Source organism: Asterias rubens, chromosome 21, assembly GCF_902459465.1.
Source record: "Asterias rubens chromosome 21, eAstRub1.3, whole genome shotgun sequence".
Taxonomy (NCBI): Eukaryota; Metazoa; Echinodermata; class Asteroidea; order Forcipulatida; family Asteriidae; genus Asterias; species Asterias rubens.
In genome coordinates this window covers 938,370-957,230 of record NC_047082.1, presented here as the reverse complement: position 1 = coordinate 957,230, position 18,861 = coordinate 938,370, and the positions used below count along the sequence as shown (strand labels likewise).

The 18,861-nt window shown below is 39.9% G+C and overlaps 3 protein-coding genes across 3 annotated transcripts; 2 read left to right on the top strand and 1 right to left on the bottom strand.

Annotated features, from left to right (window-relative positions):
* The first annotated feature begins 409 nt into the window (after positions 1 to 409).
* Positions 410 to 5,176, top strand: LOC117304671. Its single transcript, XM_033789241.1, has 2 exons — positions 410 to 1,388; positions 3,943 to 5,176. The coding sequence occupies exons 1-2, from the start codon at positions 1,157 to 1,159 to the stop codon at positions 4,764 to 4,766; spliced, it is 1,056 nt and encodes a 351-aa protein (XP_033645132.1). The 5' UTR covers positions 410 to 1,156; the 3' UTR covers positions 4,767 to 5,176.
* Positions 5,177 to 5,217: 41 nt separating this feature from the next.
* Positions 5,218 to 11,556, bottom strand: LOC117304670 (ornithine decarboxylase-like). Its single transcript, XM_033789240.1, has 12 exons — positions 11,297 to 11,556; positions 10,451 to 10,580; positions 10,102 to 10,198; positions 9,920 to 9,996; positions 9,320 to 9,492; positions 9,010 to 9,144; positions 8,217 to 8,382; positions 7,610 to 7,811; positions 7,384 to 7,484; positions 7,079 to 7,205; positions 6,458 to 6,545; positions 5,218 to 5,731 (listed from the first exon to the last, which is right to left on the bottom strand). Exons 2-12 carry the CDS (start codon positions 10,559 to 10,561, stop codon positions 5,701 to 5,703), a joined length of 1,308 nt encoding a protein of 435 aa, XP_033645131.1. The 5' UTR covers positions 10,562 to 10,580; positions 11,297 to 11,556; the 3' UTR covers positions 5,218 to 5,700.
* A 2,650-nt stretch (positions 11,557 to 14,206) lies between these two features.
* On the top strand, positions 14,207 to 18,808 carry LOC117304669. The gene is made up of 6 exons (XM_033789239.1): positions 14,207 to 14,533; positions 14,854 to 15,141; positions 15,838 to 16,062; positions 16,638 to 16,796; positions 17,462 to 17,543; positions 17,733 to 18,808. Exons 1-6 carry the CDS (start codon positions 14,419 to 14,421, stop codon positions 18,136 to 18,138), a joined length of 1,275 nt encoding a protein of 424 aa, XP_033645130.1. The 5' UTR covers positions 14,207 to 14,418; the 3' UTR covers positions 18,139 to 18,808.
* Positions 18,809 to 18,861: the final 53 nt, after the last annotated feature.

Here is an 18,861-nt window from a genome sequence, read left to right as displayed (position 1 = left end):
CTCTATTAGAGATTATCAGTATACATGGTGTTACTGCAAACCCAGGCACTGGATGGTAATATTACTCAAAATAATTGTTGGCAAAAAAACCTTACTTGGTAACGAGCAATGGAGAGATGTTGATAGTATAAACCATTGTGAGAAACGGCTCCCTCTGAAGTAACATTGTTTTTGAGTAGAAGTAATTTCTCACTGAAATATTTGAATTAAATTCGAGACCTCGATCAGCTGAGCTCTCGAAGTCAAGCATCTGAAAGCCCTCAACTTGTGTGACAAGGGTGTTTTTTCTTTCATTATTCTTTTTGCGACTTCGACGACCCATTGAGTTCAAATTTTCACAGGTTTGTTATTTTATGCATATGTTGAGATACTCCAAGTGCCTTTAACTATATCGTATTTCCACCGTGCACAATTTGAAATTCTACTTGTTATTAAATAAATTTACCCCAATGGTTCAGTGAATGTGTTTGGACACGATTTGAGCAGAAAGGCCAAGGGTGCAAGCTTGGGTATCGCCCGGTACCAGTCCACGGAGTGGAACGTCGTGGTACGGAGTGCGTAAAATACATCACTCCATGTTACCGCACACCTTACTATCACCATGCAAAGTTTAAATTGTTATTTTTTAATAATTTAATTTATCCTGCTCTGGTGATATCAACTTACGAGTGAACGTGTTTGGACACGATTTGAGCAGAAGGCCATGGGGGGCAAGCAGTGGTATCGCCCGGTACCAGTCCACGGAGTGGAACGTCGTGGTACGGAGCAAAATACATTTACTTCGTGATGCCTTTTCTGTATAAATGAAATGTCCGCAAGGGAGTTTGGAATATGAAGGGTGGGAAAGGGCCTTGACAGTAATTCTCACATTGACCTATGGTGGACGTACCCATTGTTTAATACCAAGGCAAGAAGAGATTGCCCCTGATTGGCTTACAGTGCGCGTGTTGCGTCTTAAATACGCCCATTTATGTTAATTGGCCCCGCGCTTGTCCTGGAATAAAACGTGCGGGGCGGGCGGGGAGCCCCGATTTACTTGTAAGGTTCCATCATCCACAACACTGTTGAGGGGAAAACACGAGAGTGCAACTGAAAATAAGTTTGTGGGAGCTTTCTTTTCAGTTTGACACGATAAATCTGGAGATTTTCCAGCGATATGGAGCGATTTGTTGGTATTGTGTTGTTGGTAGTTGCCGGTGTGTTGTCGGTAACCGGAGGGGCTGCTATCTCGACTGCGTCCAACCCGGTGTGCGTGAGCAACACCAGAGATGTCCAGGCGGCCATTAATGTAATCAAAGATGATCTTCAAGGCTTGGAGACAATCAAAGAAAGTATTACGACCCGTTTGGACAATCTGATGTCGGCACTGCGTACAGACAACGTGGACGGTGAGATAAAACAAAAATTAAAAAAATTCCATTTTCTTGTGGTTCAGTAACAATTGTGTTGAAGATGGGTTAAATACACTGGACGCCTTTAGTAATTGTCAAAGACCAGCCTTCCCAATTGGTGTATCTCAACATATGCAAAAAAAATAACAAACCTGTGAACATTTGAGCTCAATGGTCGTTGAAGTTGCGAGATAATAATGAAAGAAAAAACACCTTTGTCACACGAAGTTGTGCGCTTTCAGATGATTGATTTCGAGAGCCACGAAATCTAAATCTGAGGTCTCGAAATCAAATTGGTGGAAAATAAATTCTTTCTTGAAAAATACATTTTCAGAGGGAGCCGTTTCTCACAATGTTTTATACCATCAACAGCTCTCCATTACTCGTTACCAAGTAAGTTTTTATGCTAGAAATTATTTTGAGTAATTACTAATAGTGATGCACGGTTATGACAATCGTTATAATCTATATCGTTTCAAAAGGACTCAGATAAACGGACGCACCGTTTATACATTATTTGTTTGTGTAGGCCTATGGACGATGTGACCCGTGACATCACATGTTTACAAAAGAGCCACAGAGCCTGGACTTCCTGCAGGCACGATTTGTACACAGCTCAATGGAAGACAACAGAAAATCTTATTTTATGGAGATTGCACTGTCTAATTCTTATCAACTTTTGATATGATGAAAGGGGGCACATCTCAAAACCTGTCCAGCGTTTACTTTCATAACTCTTGGTTTTATTATGACACAAAATGTCAACTTTCCCATAGGACCAGTGTGCAGTATCTTGCCTGCCAGAATACTCAAAGAATGTATAAGGTAACACTTATAGTAAACAAAGTTCACATGGTCTATAGGATTCAAACAATCGAACGGTTCCAGGAACCAAAAGCCTTACTTTTTCCGTGAAGATCAATCTCACTTTGTGAATTTGGCCCCCGGTTCGGCACACTGGTCCATGAAACTATCCTCTAGAAAAACAAAACAAGGATGGGCTACAGATCTCAGTGGTGGGAAAGAGGTTTTCTACCATTCGCCCAGGTAGTAGTTAAAAAGCAGGACAGGTCTTTTCAGAACTTAGAAGTCTCCGGAAATCCGAAAATATACTTCGCGGTAGTAGAATATATCATTCAGTTCTCTAACAAAATCTACCTGACGAGTATATGTACACACGGTGTTACCGCAAACCAAATAATAAATATAGAAGTTGTGACCTATGATTACGTTCAAACCGCCCTTTGTTGACAAAACCCTGTATACGTCATGTTTCACCGGGAAAAAAGACGCGTAGTCATGGTAAGATTGCATACACTTTCTAGCTTGCTGCCAAAACACAAAGGTTTTGCCCGGCGGTATGCGTGCGAATCATGTTATGGTTTCCGAGTGGCGTCAGAGGTCACATCGTCTATTGACCCCTTGCACGCGCGTCACACGCGGCGACTGATGTTTACGTATATTAACGCCGCGTCGCCTAAATTACACACTTCACTGCATAACGCACAGCATAGAGTTGTATATAAAAACGGACAGTGAAATTGCCCACCAGTATGGCGCATTCAAGATTTTTTTCTGATGATGACGTCAGGTAAAATGGGTCAATAGAGATAGAGGTTTTCACTTTGAACCAACCTTAACAACACAATTAACAACAGTGCACATGTTTTTCTCCGACCCAACGCACCCCATGAGACCTACGCGCCGAGTTGAGAATTTCCCTTTGATGATTAAATCTTTGCCTTGGCATTTTTCTTTATTCAAGTTTCAAGTCTCCATTTTAAAGCAACACTGTCGTTTTTATACACTCTAACATTTCATCTTTTCTATTTAGTTTTATCTGGGCTAAGCAAAACAAATATGAGAGATTTATATATACACTTATGATTAGTGCACAGTTTTAGTTGCACTAAAAATGACTGTCGCATCAACTGAATTATTTATAGCCTTTTTACGAAGGACCCAAACTCAGGCATATTGTGATATCAATTTACAAGTTTTCGACTATGGGGACAATTAGTTTAATGGTCGTGATAGCGTCCAGGGCAATTTACACGACATCGACTTTTGTTTACACTTTCGCCTTTAAAGGGTCGGTGTACGTTGGGCCAGCATTTACTCAAATTATGGATTAATACAAGATTACTTGACGACGTACAGCAGCTTCTGATAGTATACAGCATTCTGAGACAAATTTCACTTTGTAGTGGTTATGAAAAGAATAAATCAGTTATACAAAAAAATCAAAATAATCTGAGAAGCGTTTATTATGTCAGAAACGCTTCTCAGATTGTGTATTTAAATTGCAGATTATTATTTCTGCGTGGACATAACTGTCACAGATATTCTCCCTTTGAAATGAAAACTTAACGGGTTGTTTTATGGTATTATAACAACTTAATATTAATAAAACAAACAGTGGGTTCCAACTACCAAACGTATACAATCGCTTTAAATTCTCACTTCTTCCTTTAATGCACTGTGTTGGTGGGCAACGGGTTAAAACCTAATCAATAATTTGTCTTCCCATTCTTTTTCTTCAATGTTTCAGATGATGTCGCCAATACCATCAGTGTTTTGCTGGAGTACATACCGGGTGTGGGATCGCTGTACAAAGCATCGCAAACCTTCATCAATTCCCTGGAACAAGAAGGTCCAGGTCTGAACCTCATCAACGGTGACATCAAAGACTTTCTTTACTTTGACAACTTCGACCATCCAAGTGTGGTGACAGTCCACTCAGTATTTGAGAACCTTTCTATTGGTGCCTTCCGTAGCGTCATGAACTCACTTAGGAGACGGCGGAACGAGGAGATGGTCGAGGCAGCCGTGAAACGTCATCTTGCCGATGTCGACTTCAACAAGAAAGGCTTTCTTTTGGTTCACCATCTGCAGGCAAATGATCCATTCCATGAGCAATTCCTAAGCAATAGAGTCACCATTGCAAAGTATGCCCTCACCAATCAAGCAGTTTACATCGGTCTTATCTCATACAATTATTACGTAGATAAGTCGGTAATTGCGTTCATCGTTCCACGTGGGTTTCAAGAGGGCGCCCCAGCAAAGATCACACATAAATTCGACGTACTTTCGGATGGTACACCAGACTTTATTTCCAAGTCAATTGGGACCTTTGGGGAATGCGAAGTTGACGCTTCAGGGCCAGCTAATCTGACGATTGAAGTGTTAAGAAATGAGATTTACTATTGGTTTAAGGGTACAGTGTACATTGGGGACCTTGAAATATTGGATGAAGGAAAAGACGAGTACCGACTTATCAATGGTTACGTGGACTTGACTATGTTTTCCACAAATCCAAACTTGCCCCTTGGTTATATTACAAGGCTTGAGCTCCTGGTAGAACCACAGGAGTAAAAGGCAACTAATATAATCCACGTGGCCCTGACCCACTCCAGGGTCAGTTTGACCCAAAATGTGTCAACATGAACTCGGAACGGGTCAAATTGGTGCGGAATCTGAGTTTAAATCCCATTTTTAACCACTGACCAGAAATAAAATGAGGCCCCCAAAAAATCAGAGTTAATTTTTTTTTGACACAGCTTCTTGGTCAACCTGACCCCCGGAAATTTATTACTTGGTTTGTGGATAATATAGCCCAACTCGGAATCCGAATAAAAATCAATTTCTTAAAATTTGGAAGAAAAACAGCTTTGACGCTCAAGTTTTGTGCCTAGAGATGTTGAATTCGAGATCTCAGCTGAGGTCTCGAATTCAATTAAAATATTTAGTATGAAATTACTGCTTTATAAAAAAAACTACGTTACTTCAGAGCGAGCCTAATTTTCTCACAATGTGTTATACTATCAACAGTTCTCCATTGATTGTTTCCAAGTAAGTTGTTATGCTAACTACTTTGAGTAATTACCAATAGTGTCCATTACCTTCAAAAGTATACTCTCGTTATGTGCTTTATATTTTCCTTACAATATAATCTACTCTTGCATTAGACTTACTATAGTATTGTAAAGAACGGTTGTTATATTCTAAGTGATATAAAGAGCAAAAATAAAAGCATTATAATGAGATGGTGTTCTGACTGGAGTCATTTCAATGTGTCGAATAAAGGGCGTCATGGCCGAGAAGTTTTGAGCATCAAATTCGAGTTCTTGTGACCGGGCGAGGGTTCGAATCCCGGTCACAACCCTTCACCTAGGAGTATAGCACAATTGTATGTGCAAGCAATGAGCGTCACTACGTGACGGATATGTGCGCTCATAATAAGCCAATATTAGTATTACTAACGTTGAGAATTCTCATGTTCGTCTTGTCATTGATGTTATGTCTATTATTACAATGGGAACGCTTCCTCCAGGACAGATCTACAGAATAAAAAAGATAAACAAAAGATATAACAACAAACAAACTCAACAAATCAAAATGGTTATCGAATTTCAGTTATTTAAAATCAATATGCATTATGATTAACTAGTAACAAGTAACATTTCTTAGAGGGGAAGCATTCATTAGTGGGAGCTTTAGCTATACAAATATAGAGTTCTTGATGTTACATGTACCAAGTATGTAAAGCTAAAATAACATTAAGTTGCAGTAAGCAGGGTAAAAATAGGGTATGGGGTCGTTTTGATCAGCAGAAGTTTGTAAACCACAGCCAGACACAGAAACAAAACAACCAGACAGACATGCAGATAAAAGAGCAAACGAATGACAGGACAACTACTCTAACGCAAGATAGATCAGAGAAAATAAAACGAGTTCAAAATTAGCGACAAGATGGCAGAACAGAGGTCTCGAATCCAATTAAAATACTTGGTATGAAATTACTGCTTTCTAAAAACTACGTTATTTCAGAGCGAGCCTAATTTTCTCACAATGTGTTATACTATCAATCTCCATTGATTGTTTCCAAGTAAGTTTTTATGCTAACTACTTTGAATAATTACCAATATGCTCAAGCAGAAGCGATCCGATCGAGAAGTGTATGTGGTTGAATTAGGACGAGGGTAAGCTAAGACACATATTCGGAGACAGGACCACGTTTGAAAGTATTCGTTATTTGTTCTTGAGATTTGAGTTAAACAAACAACCTTGTTTCCTGGGGTGCGATGTAACACGTCTTGGGTATGCAGAAACCGTTGAATGTGGTTGCACACGTGGTAGTGTAGCCTCCAGCATCTAAACGAAGAGACAGTATTATAAGAGCTGCCAATAATATTGTTAAAGATACTGGACACTATTGGTAAATATCAAAGACTATAGTCTTCACAGTTGGTGTATCTCAATATATTATGCATAAAATAACAAACCTGTGAAAATTTGAGCTCAATCGTTCGTCGAAGTTGCAAGATGAAAGAAAAAAAACACCCTTGTCGCACCATGGTCACACGAAGTTGTGTGCTTTCAGATGCTTGATTTCGAGACCTCAAATTCTAAATCTGAGGTCTCGAAATCAAATTCGTGGAAAATTACTTCTTTCTCGAAAACTACGTCACTTCAGAGGGAGCTGTTTCTCACAATGTTTTATACTATCAACCTCTCCCCATTACTCATAATCAAGAAAGGTTTAATGATAATAATTATTTTGAGTAACTACCAATAGTGTCCACTGCCTTTAAGTGGATTATACAAGCATGCAACTGGCAGATCACGAATCTGTCAATAAATTTATTAAACTAATATAATAATGTATGAAATAAAAAAGTGCTTACCGGAAATGATTAAGAAATCTCCTGCGTCCATGTCAGGCAACATACAGCGGGTGACTATAACGTCATCGCCATCACCAGTTGGGCCCCAAAGACGAGACAATTTGAGGTCAGCGTCCTTTCTTGAAGTCTTTAAAATGTGACAAAAATGGAACAATGGAGGATGATATTATGGTATTGAGTACAAGGAATTCTAATTATCATTTTGTTTTTGAATAGAAATGAAACAAAAAAACATCTGCAAATCAAGAACTAAAGAATATACGTTTGACAAGAATATAATTTTGTTTACTGAAATGTTGTTTTACCTTTAGCGGCTCCGGAAGGTCGAAGTAAGTTTGGTCCAGAAATGACATCAACAATGAATTGTAAATGCCAACATTCAGGTAGTACATCATAACTGGATATTCTGATAATAGAAATATTGAAATTAAAAACGGTATTGAGTCACTTGAAGGCATTGGACACGTTTGGTAATTCAAAAGACCAGTATTCTCACTAGGTGCATCCCAACATTGACATCAAATAACAAACCTTCAACATTTTTGACATCCCCTTCACCGTTTTGGACGACGTTTTGGACACCCTGGGGTCCTTTGTAGAAACGTTTGGCCATTATATTAGCCAGGAGCCATCCCGCTGATCGTGTGTAGAACGTGCCTGGCTCAGCGACGACTCGAACACCACGGCTTGGTGGGAAATGCTTTGCCAAAGACATCTTTATACTATCTGCAAACTAAATGGGGATCAAATTTATTTATGCATAACTATTTGTGTATACATAGCGGTTTCTCAACAGATAACCAAATAAACAAAACGCGGTTGTGCTTGTCCATTTACATTTTTGTTGGTCGTCTGTAATTTTCTTAGACATTCTTAATCTGTTTTTCTTAAATTGTCCAGTTTTGTTCTTGTTTGCTTAAATTTAAAAAAATGGTCTTTGGTCGTTTGTAATTTTCTTAAGCACTCATAATCTGTTGTTCTTAAATTGTTCAGTACTTTCTTAACGTGCTGAATATTTGTAACCCCTGTCAAGCGCCTCGGGATCCTTTTGAGGTTAAGGGCGCTATATAAAAGCCGTTTTATTATTATTGTATTTAGTGTTAAATGTATTGAAGAGCAAGTGAATGAAGTGCCTTACCTCCTCAAAGGGTGTCTTCGGGCGCAACCTTCCGGGGAACCCACCTCCAAGATCCAATAGATTCATGCTAAGACCCAGAGAACGCCCCAATTTAAACATTGGGCTCACATACTGTATTACTCCTTCAAAAACATCCTTGTCTTGAAGCTCAGTTCCAATATAGAAACTATGAACACGAGTAATAATGAGACAAGTGTCACTTACGCAAATAAAAACATCAAGATTTAATTCTCACAAGACGAATAAACCCTTTCTGATTTATGTTCATACGGCTCTGTGTTGCAAACACTCTATCGATAGTCCTTTGTTGGATTTCGCAAAGAGTTAAGACTTGAGACAGGACGAGTTTGACCTAACTAGGACCATAACTGCTCGTCCTAACTTAGGACCTAACTTAGTTTTTGAATAGCTCCTACACCGCAAAAACTGGGGGTGTTAAATTGATTCGTTTGGTATCTATATTATGTGACAACACCGACACGGTGTTAATTTCACCAACGATTTAGTAATGGGGATAAATAACACCATGTTGGTGTTGTCACATATAGATACCAGGAAGAATCAATTTAACACTCCAGTTTTTGCAGTGTATTCAAAGTGTCCTAGGACGAGTCCTAGTTTCTTTGTGGCGGAAAAAGAAAAACCTGGTGTGGATGTGTGCAAGTCCACAGAGTGTCTCGAGGTTCGGATCCACACTACATACATAATAAACACTATACTCCACTCCACATAATAAACAGTATCCCCTACTCCAAAGTGTCGACGTGCTTTTGACAAAAAGGGGAATTCTTACCTGACCCCAACGACATCCAACTCAAGTTTCTTAGCCAGTGTTAGAAGAGGGAGCACGTCTTCCTCATGGCAGCCAAACTTAACTCCAGTTACAAACATGGCCGTCTTGCTGTCGTATATTATCCGTAGAACTAGCCTGAACAAACAATGACATTTATAACATTGCTTAAAGGCACTGGACACAGTTGGTAATTGTTAAAACCAGCATTTTTACTCAGTATCCTAAAATTATGCAGAGTAACCAATCTTTGAAAATTTGGTTTCAATTGGTCATCGAAGTTGCAAGATATATTCTCATGTTTGAAACTTACTCTGCACCCGGATATATCCGTTTGACCTTGTAAAGTTCCTCTTCCGTGTCAAAGGTCATCTTCCGCACCCCTTTCTCCTGGACAAATCGAATATGCGATTCTTGCTTGTAAGGATGAGCAAAAATTACATTTTCAGGACTTGCCCCAAGATCCAACACCATCTGAATCTCATTCTGCACCGGATTAAAATAAATCAAAGAATCTTCAATCCATGAAGTAGACTGGAAGAGACTTGAGGTCTCAAACAAATACGCCCTAAAACAACAACACCACAACGCCCCAACAGAAAACAAACTATTGAAAATTGCAAGGGTTGTGGGTTCATATCCCACCCGAGTAATATTCCTGTGGTATTTTTTCACAGGACTCGGGAAAGTACCGAGTGTTCAGTGCTAACACAGATCGGTGTATGGGTAAAAATCAAAGTTAATAAACAAACTAGTACAATAGATGTTAAATTTGCATCGGGGATAACGAATATAAATTTTGGTTTTTACCCATACACCGAAGTGTGTTAGCACTGTATACTAGTACAAAGCAACCCCCCCCCCAAAAAAAAAAACAAAACCCAAAAAACCCCCCAAAAAACAAGCCGCTTACCTTACTAGCGCATTCAAAGCCTCTCCCAAGTGCTAGCATCAGCTTCACGATCACTGGGTCTGGGTTGCTCTTAACAGCTGATGTGAAGGAATATACAAATATTGAAATATCATAACCTGAACTTATATTTATTTTTAACTAAATATTAATATTTTTAATTTCATGATAGCTGTACGTCTCACCATAGAATGTTTCCACAGATGGTAGTAAATCCCTCCATTGCCTGTCTTTAGCGATGACGTCACCGATGTCGAATATAAAAAAAGGGTCATCCAATTCCTAGCAAGCAAAATCAAGCATTTTGTTTACAAAAAACAATATTTATGTTTGGAGTTGTTTTTATCATGTGTTATTGTTTATGCTTGACTATCTTTCCGAAAGAGAATCAAATTTCGAAAAATGCATTTGTTTACGTATTTATTAAGTTATTTGTGTTACTCATAATCAACAGAGGTTAACCGTCATGCTGAAAAAAAAACCCCATGAAAATGAGAAAAAAAAAAAAAAATTGTCGGTCACCTAATTTCTCACCTCTCTTTCTGGGTCGGTTTGCACTTTGACTTTTTCAGCAGCAATTTCTCTGATTGTCGTCCCCTTATCGTAAAGGGAGACTTTGAGATTTTTTGCTTCGAACAGCTCCATGTCAAACCAGTCAGCCGCACTAAAACAAAGAATGAAAAGCTCAGCCGGTAACCACCTTTTCACCACTATATGCACCTCATTCAACGCCTAAAGCGCGTATACCGGGTATTGCGAGGATAACATTCCGTATGGCGCCACCACTTTTTCACTAATTTTTACAAAAAAGGATATCTCATTGAGGTAAATTAGATACTATATTATTTCATATCGAATGAAAAAGTGGTGGCGCCATACGGAAACTTTTCCTATTGCGATAAGGTTTATGAAAGTCATTATTGTTGTTGATAACTGTTTAATACTGAGATAATGCCGAGTAGTATTCAATTGAAAAAATCAAACAGCTTATTGTGTTTGGCATTTAATACTGACTGATGCTGATCTAGAGCTGAAATCACTGGCCTTGGTGAACACTGTACAACAACAGTTTGTTTCTTAGAATATATTTTGGTGTACATTGTGGTAGCCTTGTCCAAGGCTCTTTACGCAAAATGTTACGCAAGCACCGGCCCGCTCTGAATTCAGGAGCTGCGTAGATACTATGATGCTGCACGGTTTTTAACAGTACTCCACAAGCAGGGCACTGGGGCCTGCCTGGGTGAGCCTCTGGAATGACGCGACGTAACGGCCTCTTTGTTTTAAATATAAAATACCACTTAACACCATTGTATTCTAATACTTGTATTAATTGCCGAACGTTCGCATCAAAATGAAACATACGATTTGTTGGTTACTTACCTTGCCTGTGTCTGCAGCTCAATTCCCAGTTAACCAACGCCCACAATGCAAAAGGCTCATTTGTATCCGTGGACGCAGTGAAACGATTGAATTCACGATGTGTGTAACCAGAAATCGCTCAACCGAAAACAGACAGCAGATTTAATACCGAACTACTTGTGTTTTCTATACAGGTGCGTTTTGTGCATTATGTTGACTGTTTTCATGGATGGCTTGACAAAGGTTATCCATTCCAAACGACTTTGTAGACCCAACGACCCCAAGCTACCATATGGCCTACCCTATGATGCATGCGTGCAGACCATCATTATAGTGTAGCACGAATACCGATGAGGCAATTAAACCACATTTACTGCTGCTATTTGACTTTCTTTCACATACAATATTTCACAATGAAAGTGTCTATGACAAAAATATAACCGACGCAACTTTTTCCGTTCATTGACATATACACAACGTTAATTAATTTTAATTCAGATACACATTTATTTCCTTACTTCTATGTTATACACAAATTTGACAAGTACATTGGAGAAAAGCAAAAATTAAATACACAATTGCCTTGGACTGGAAGGTGATCACGAGAAACATTTTGTGTCCCGATTATGGGACACTTATAATGGGGTGGAGCCTGGAGGAGGGCGGTTCAAAAGAGGGCGCTAACAGGAGAAGTTTGTACACAGTCAGCCCATAGAGGGATAGTACTCCATAGACCTTTTTGCAAATACTGGGGCGCGCGCGTGAAGCTTGGAATTAGGTGCATTGTGGTCCAGCTTGTATCCAATTTTATCCATATCTATCCCACAATGCACCTTATTCAACAGTCTGCGCGTGCGCATTGGTATTTGCGATAAGGTCTATGGTCAGCCGTACGAGGGACAGAATCTTCGCGGGGGGGGGGGGAATCTCAACACCGGGCATCTTATTATAATAAACAGGGTTTGGATCGAAGCTAAAGCCATCTACCCTACCCATTATAATTATACCAAAAATGTAATATTGTTGCTTACCTTGCAGAATCCCTGTTATATTCAGTCTATTGAATCAGTACAGTGATGTAACAAGCGGCTTTTATTCTTGCCATTGTCTGAAAGACATTATGACAGACGTAGGTTGAAAGATAACGTAATGAAAGATAAGGTATTATAACAGATTTACAAATAATGTGGCTTAAAAGATAACGCATGAACGATGAAGTATGAAAGATATAGCATACAAGATTTTGTGTGAACATCTATAGTTTCTGAGAAATAAGCAGAACAAAATTGACTTTTGGGACACTAGGTGGCAGCAGACTTTTCAGGTAAATCCATTGTTTTCGGAAATAACGCATCATCAGAACTACACAAACAATATCATTTTACCTGGGAAGTCTGCTGCCACCTAGTGTTTCAAAGTGCCCCATTTAATACAAATTAGTAAGTTCTGGTAAGCAACTACACCGACTAGGCTAACCAGAAACCATAGAACACAGGGAGATTGACCATATCGAACCAAGCACTGCAGCAGCATGATCGATATGATCATGGAGGTCTACCTCCATGATGTGATCAACTCGAGAGCTATGTCACAGTTTCTGGTCAGCTAGTCTGTCCTAGTCACTCACTCAAACTTGCTCAATGTTGCACATGTTATAGACGATGTGACCTATGTTTACATTCAAACCGCCCTCGGTTGAAAAAAAAATCACTGTATAAGTCATGTTTCGCCGGGCAAAAAGACACGTAGTCATGCTAAGATTGCATACACTTTCTAGCTGGCTGCCAAAACACAAAGGTTTTGCCCGGCGATATGCGCGCGAATCATGTTATGGTTTTTGTGTGACGTCAGAGGTCACATCGTCTATAGACTTGAAGTGTACAACGTATTCATTGGTTTCTAGACACACAGAATCTGTTAAATGCCACCCCTCATTTTTTTACCAACAATTCGACCACGTGGTATCTTTTTGCATCAACATTATTGGTCTGCCTGCTTGCATAAACGAATGTTGTTTCATATAACTTGTTTTGTACCGGTCATGAGTGTTAGGTTCGGAGGTTTGTAGCTTCTATTTGACCCGGAAAGGTCGGTATTACAACTGCATGGAAATTGTTTTCTTGTTGATGCATGGACGATGACTTCCTTCCTCTTAGGTCTGTGCTGGATGCCACATATATTTGACTAAGGTTCACCCTGATTCGCTATGTGTGACTGTCCTTCCACGCCTTATCATGCACGTATTAATATAATACAAAATATATTAGGGAGGTTTAGCTGCACGTTTCCGCAAGCAAAAACGTCAACGTGAACGTCAACAATTTGTTTTGTCAAACTCGTTTTAAGCATACATGAAGTTATCGTTTCTCACGTCAGGTACGTACGTGCAGATGTCATACGCGAGCATAAAATAAGCACAAAGTGGTGACGTCACCTATAAACGACACAATTTTCTGACGTTCACGTTCACGTTTTTGCTTGCAAACGTACGTCGACTAAACCTCCCTAATATTGAACAAAATAGACTTTAGTTTTTAAACTGCATGGGACAGTATAAACGTTTAACAGTATTGATGCTGAATTGATAACCCGATGCCCATACTAGGCCTATCAGTTTGATGTTTGACAGACAAAGACAAGACAACTGGACAATCAGAGACAAGACAAAGCAGCTCTTTGAAATTGGGTCCAGAGGAAACAACTGGCGGATGATGAAAAGAGGATGCAGTTCCATAATGCAACCGCTACTGATATGAGAGTTTGTGAATTGTGCATTATGACACGTAGACTACCGGATGTGTTTTGGCAAAGGCTCATATGAGAGGCTGATCGGAGTTAACATATTATTCTACCACCACACCAGCACCAGGAAGAAAACGTGCGTGATATTTCCCCTGTGTGGGCAGCGAGTGTCAGCCACAGTTCATGGTCAAAAGATTGATAATTTTATGTAAAATGACCACCTCGAAAACAGGAAGAAAAACACACATTATTCGACGACAGTCACAAAGGCCTTTGTGTTCTGAATTAATCAAACAAAGTGGTTGTATACCTTGGTCATACGCCAGATTTGGTTGTATACTTGGTCTTGCGCCTGTTAGTTGCCTGTAATCTATATAAAAGCTACTCGTCAGAGGGAAAAGATGAAAGAATTTCGGTTCCAGACATTGAAATCCCATAAAGGTGGATGCAGATTGCGGGGTGGTGCTTGGATTATAATATGCCAAGTAGTGGTATCAGCGCTCGCACAAATTAACGGTTTGTCAACTCGTATTTCTCTTTTAACCTTTGATTTTTTGACAAACTTTGTACCACAAAAGTCAAATCTCTAAAAGCTTATCTTTTTATGTCACGGGTTTTCAAGGACTATAATAAATATTGTTGTAGTGTGTTTTCCTTTACACCCGGGCAGGTTGGATATTTTGTGTGCACACCAAGTCTTTATCAACGGTTTAAACACCCCACGTGACGCGCTCTCCACCAATAGGAATAGCGAAACTGTCTGAGGTATTTATGAATAATAATTATTGATGAACTTTCGGGTTTTAATTTGTTTCTTCTTTTTGGATCTTTATCAGCACCAGGTCATCTCGGATGCTTTGTGGATAAGAGTAATCGCGCTCTCAAAGGTGGCTCCAGAACCTTCAACCTCCTTTCCGTTCAGCGATGTTTCAAACATTGCCAAGACAATTTACATGTCGACTACACGTATGCTGGTTTGGAATATGCAGAAGAATGTTATTGCGGTAATAATGAGAACTATGGACGACACGGTCGAGTAAAGGAGTCGGACTGCGAGGAGTACACGTGCACGGGGGATTCTGACCAGTTTTGCGGCGGCGGTTGGCGAATAGCAATCTACAAAAGTAAGCAAATCACACTTCAATGTTGGGAATAAAAGGGTAGCGACTGGTTAAAAACCATCAGGGTCGAGGCCGTGCGATTAAGGGCCGAGCCAAAGCAAGGGCCTTCACTTTCGGTCGTCACGTCACGTCTGCAGCATGTAGCGTGCATAATGTTTGTGTGCACATAGTACATTACATATCATGCAATTATGTTTTTTATAATGGTTGATTACATGTACGAGGGATTTGAGTGCGAATCTCCATGTAAAATGAAGCGAGGTCACGAACGCTCGTGGTGGACAGGGATTGACTTATAGGCTCAAGAGCCATGGTATCTAAACGTAATTCACGAGCCTGGAAGTGTTACGTCAGATGTTCAGGATATCAGTTGTGACGAGTCGTGATAAAGATTAATCAACAAGGGGGCGCTATTTTAGCCCCCTGTAGACATAAACATCTGGGGCGGATGGCACCAAGCGGTCTTAAACCAGTCTATGCGCTATAGCCGGCTAAACTTGAGACCAGCTTAGACAGTCTTTTGTTATGGACCGATTGCAATAGCGCGGTCTATAATTATAGTCTTAAATCTTAAGCCTGCTCTGAGCTGGCTATACTCGGTCTTTGTTTTTTGTAGACATAAACATCTGCTTTACTAAAAATTGAAATCGATCCCTGTTGTGGATTGAAGAATAAAATATTGTTATTTTTTTTTGTCAGTTTCACAAGGAGTATGCAGTAATGCAATAGGCCCACCTGCCCATGGCACTAACTCGATCACCAACCCGAGTGGTCTGTCTTATAATTTAGACAACTACAAGTTCCTCGGGACAAGGGTGAATTTCTTCTGCGATGCTGGGTATGTTCTCGATGGGTCTTCTACCATTATGTGCCTCTTACAGGAGAACACCGTTGGCTGGAGTGACACTGTACCAACGTGTAGAGGTAATACGCCTGTATATGTAGTATTATTTGAAAAACATGTATTGTTATCTTCCCTGAAAGCTTTCCAAATTGGAATACTGCCACTTGCAAGATTTGTTATCTGTGATCCATATTTGGCAAAAGCGATCAAAGCAGATAACAAACAATACAAGACTATTTCAGAATAACCGACTATTTTTCTACGAAATATTTTGACCAACCCAATATATTGATCCGTCTGTCTTACCGAATGACCCAATATATTGATCCGTCCGTCTTATCGAATGACTCACTTACTCCAATTTTCGATTTTAATAATGTGACCGACTATTCAATAATATCTCTTTGAGAATAGGCCTTATGTGGTCCTCAAATAAAGTTTATTTTGCACACCACTCTCAGAGCTCAGAACTGTCTAAGCACATGCTGGTATATATGCCAGTACCCACACTTTGTGTGACCCAAGATGACATCACAAACTTTTGAAACATAAAACTCGGTCGTCCATTTATTGGAAATGGATTACCCTCTCTGACCACTCCAGCATCAAAGGGAAACCTTAACTGATACACCTATTTTGTTTCTCCTCGTCTAAGCTGTTATACCATCGACGATTCCAACGACCACTGTGCCCACAACAACCACGACTGCGCCCTCAACCGGTAAGATAACAACCACAAACGCGAGTCGTGCGCCACCATCGAGCACCGAGGCAGCGTCGACAAAATCCCAGCAAACACTCACTTTAGATCAAGGTACGAATCAAGGAGATCTTTAACAAATTGAAACCGGCTGTTTTTATCATTAAAATACATCAGAACATGGTCACAATAGATTACGTCACATCACGTTTATCCAATGAAATCATTGTATCAAATGAACGCACTGGCCGGGCCTGATAAGACCAGTGGTTGGAGGATAACAAGACAGGGAACAGTCTAAGTCAAACTTATAGCCTGAACATCTGACGTCACACTTCGAGGCTCGTGAAACACGCCAGAGACCTACTTTCAAACCGGCGTGTATTTTCACCTTTCACCTCATTCCATTCACATAGAGATACGCAGTCAAAATCTATTGCGGACGTGACAGCAGTGTTCTGTTTGGGCATGTAAAGCTCATGTCACTGCACGTATCCAATGATATCATTGTATCCAATGCAATCACTGGATCATGAGCAGGATAAAGACAGGGGCCCAGTCTAAGTCAAACTCTACCCTTTTGGGGACGCTAGGTGGCAGCAACACCAACAGGTCAATTCAACCATTTCAGTAAAGAGTTTGTACCCATAGAATGGCTGCTGCCTCAAATGCCTTGCATTTCCAATTCCGCTTTAAATTGACACAACATTCCTATATATTATCCTTACTTATAACTTAAAAATATGTTTGTTAAACAACAATCTTCTTTTATTGTATAGGCAGCCTCATTGGAATTGTTATTGGAGTACTATTAGCAGTTATCATTGGCCTCGCCTTCATCATTTTTATCTGCAGAAAAAGGTAAGTTCAAACAACAAACATAAACAAACAGAAAGTTGCAACCCGGCCTTGGGCGGTAAAAACAAAAAAGGGTATTTGCGAAAAGGTCTATGTAAAAAAAGTAGCGACCTCTGTCGTCCTCGCTTTTCAACTTTGCAACTTTCTAGACGCAAATCTCACTATTTTCTATACATTTTATTTATTCAAAAGAAGAAGCAAGAGGAAGGCGTCACCCTCTGCTGTTGCCACGGATACGATGGGGATGAGTTTCTCAAACAATATGTACGAGATCACAGTTCAAACGACGGAGAGGGACCCTCAAGAGCCAAACCAAAACCCACAAGCACAGCTCTACAGTGAGGTTGTTCGGAAACAGTCCAGGAGTGGCGAGAGTAATTACGTCAACACAGTCATTCAGCCATCTTCGGGGGCCCATGAGAACGCTGGAACTGGATTGTTTGACAATGTTCTGTACGAGAGTTCCTCGTTCAGAGACGAGCCAGATATGGCGGGAAATGATTCAGAAATGGCGGGAAACGATTCAAATGGACGGTACGAGTCATTCACAACTGCGAAAGAAAATCCAGGATTGGTTGAAAATATCATTTATGAATGAATCCCTTTCGATAATAATGGTACAGAAAGAGAATAAAGCCAACAAGCAAATACATTTCCTGGCTGTGGTTGTTGATTTAGAAAGTGAAATACAACCAATAGCCGACGACTCCTTGTTGACACGCCCTTGGCTCGTTTGGACAAACGGGCGGGAACGAGTGGGAACGATGCCTCGGAGTGTCCGATAACTATCCATATTGGACTCCAATATTGGAGCACCATGTCAGTAAAACATAGCAAAATAATAGATAATGAATGACGCACGATCCACCAAACAAATGCGAAGGATCTGTTCCTAGTGAACAGTCACGTGGTCATAGTTAGCCTATATAGAATTTGTCACGCTATATTATTTCATTAGTATATAAGCTTGATACTAAGACGTGCTATGCCGAAAAGGACCCGAAAAAAGAATTGTGTGTGATCTCTAGATTAGCAGCAAGGAGCTTTGTGATGAGTTATAGTTTTAGGCAAATATGATTGATTTGATTTTGTTTTGAATATTTAAGCTGTTAGCATTTTTTATGCATGTATGTATTGGTATGTTTACCCTGTTAAGTGGAGTGTTGTTCGCAACCATCTGCATATCACGGTGGATTGTTTTGTTTATAAAACAACACGAATGCCTCAGCATTAAAGGCACTGCATAGAACCTTACTTGGTAACGAGCAACGGAGAGCTGTTGATAATATAAAACTTTGTGAAAAACGACTCCCTCTGAAGT

Coding starts and splice junctions, on each gene's coding strand:
- LOC117304671 (XM_033789241.1), top strand. CDS start 1,157: ATGGAGCGATTTGTTGGTATTGTGTTGTTGGTAGTTGCCGGTGTGTTG. Junction 1,389..3,942: donor GCGTACAGACAACGTGGACG/GTGAGATAAAAC, acceptor TCAATGTTTCAG/ATGATGTCGCCAATACCATC.
- LOC117304670 (XM_033789240.1), bottom strand. CDS start 10,561: ATGGAGCTGTTCGAAGCAAAAAATCTCAAAGTCTCCCTTTACGATAAG. Junction 10,199..10,450: donor AAACCGACCCAGAAAGAGAG/GTGAGAAATTAG, acceptor TTTGCTTGCTAG/GAATTGGATGACCCTTTTTT. Junction 9,493..9,919: donor GCTTTGAATGCGCTAGTAAG/GTAAGCGGCTTG, acceptor AATCCGGTGCAG/AATGAGATTCAGATGGTGTT.
- LOC117304669 (XM_033789239.1), top strand. CDS start 14,419: ATGAAAGAATTTCGGTTCCAGACATTGAAATCCCATAAAGGTGGATGC. Junction 14,534..14,853: donor AGCGCTCGCACAAATTAACG/GTTTGTCAACTC, acceptor GATCTTTATCAG/CACCAGGTCATCTCGGATGC. Junction 17,544..17,732: donor ATTTTTATCTGCAGAAAAAG/GTAAGTTCAAAC, acceptor TTTATTCAAAAG/AAGAAGCAAGAGGAAGGCGT.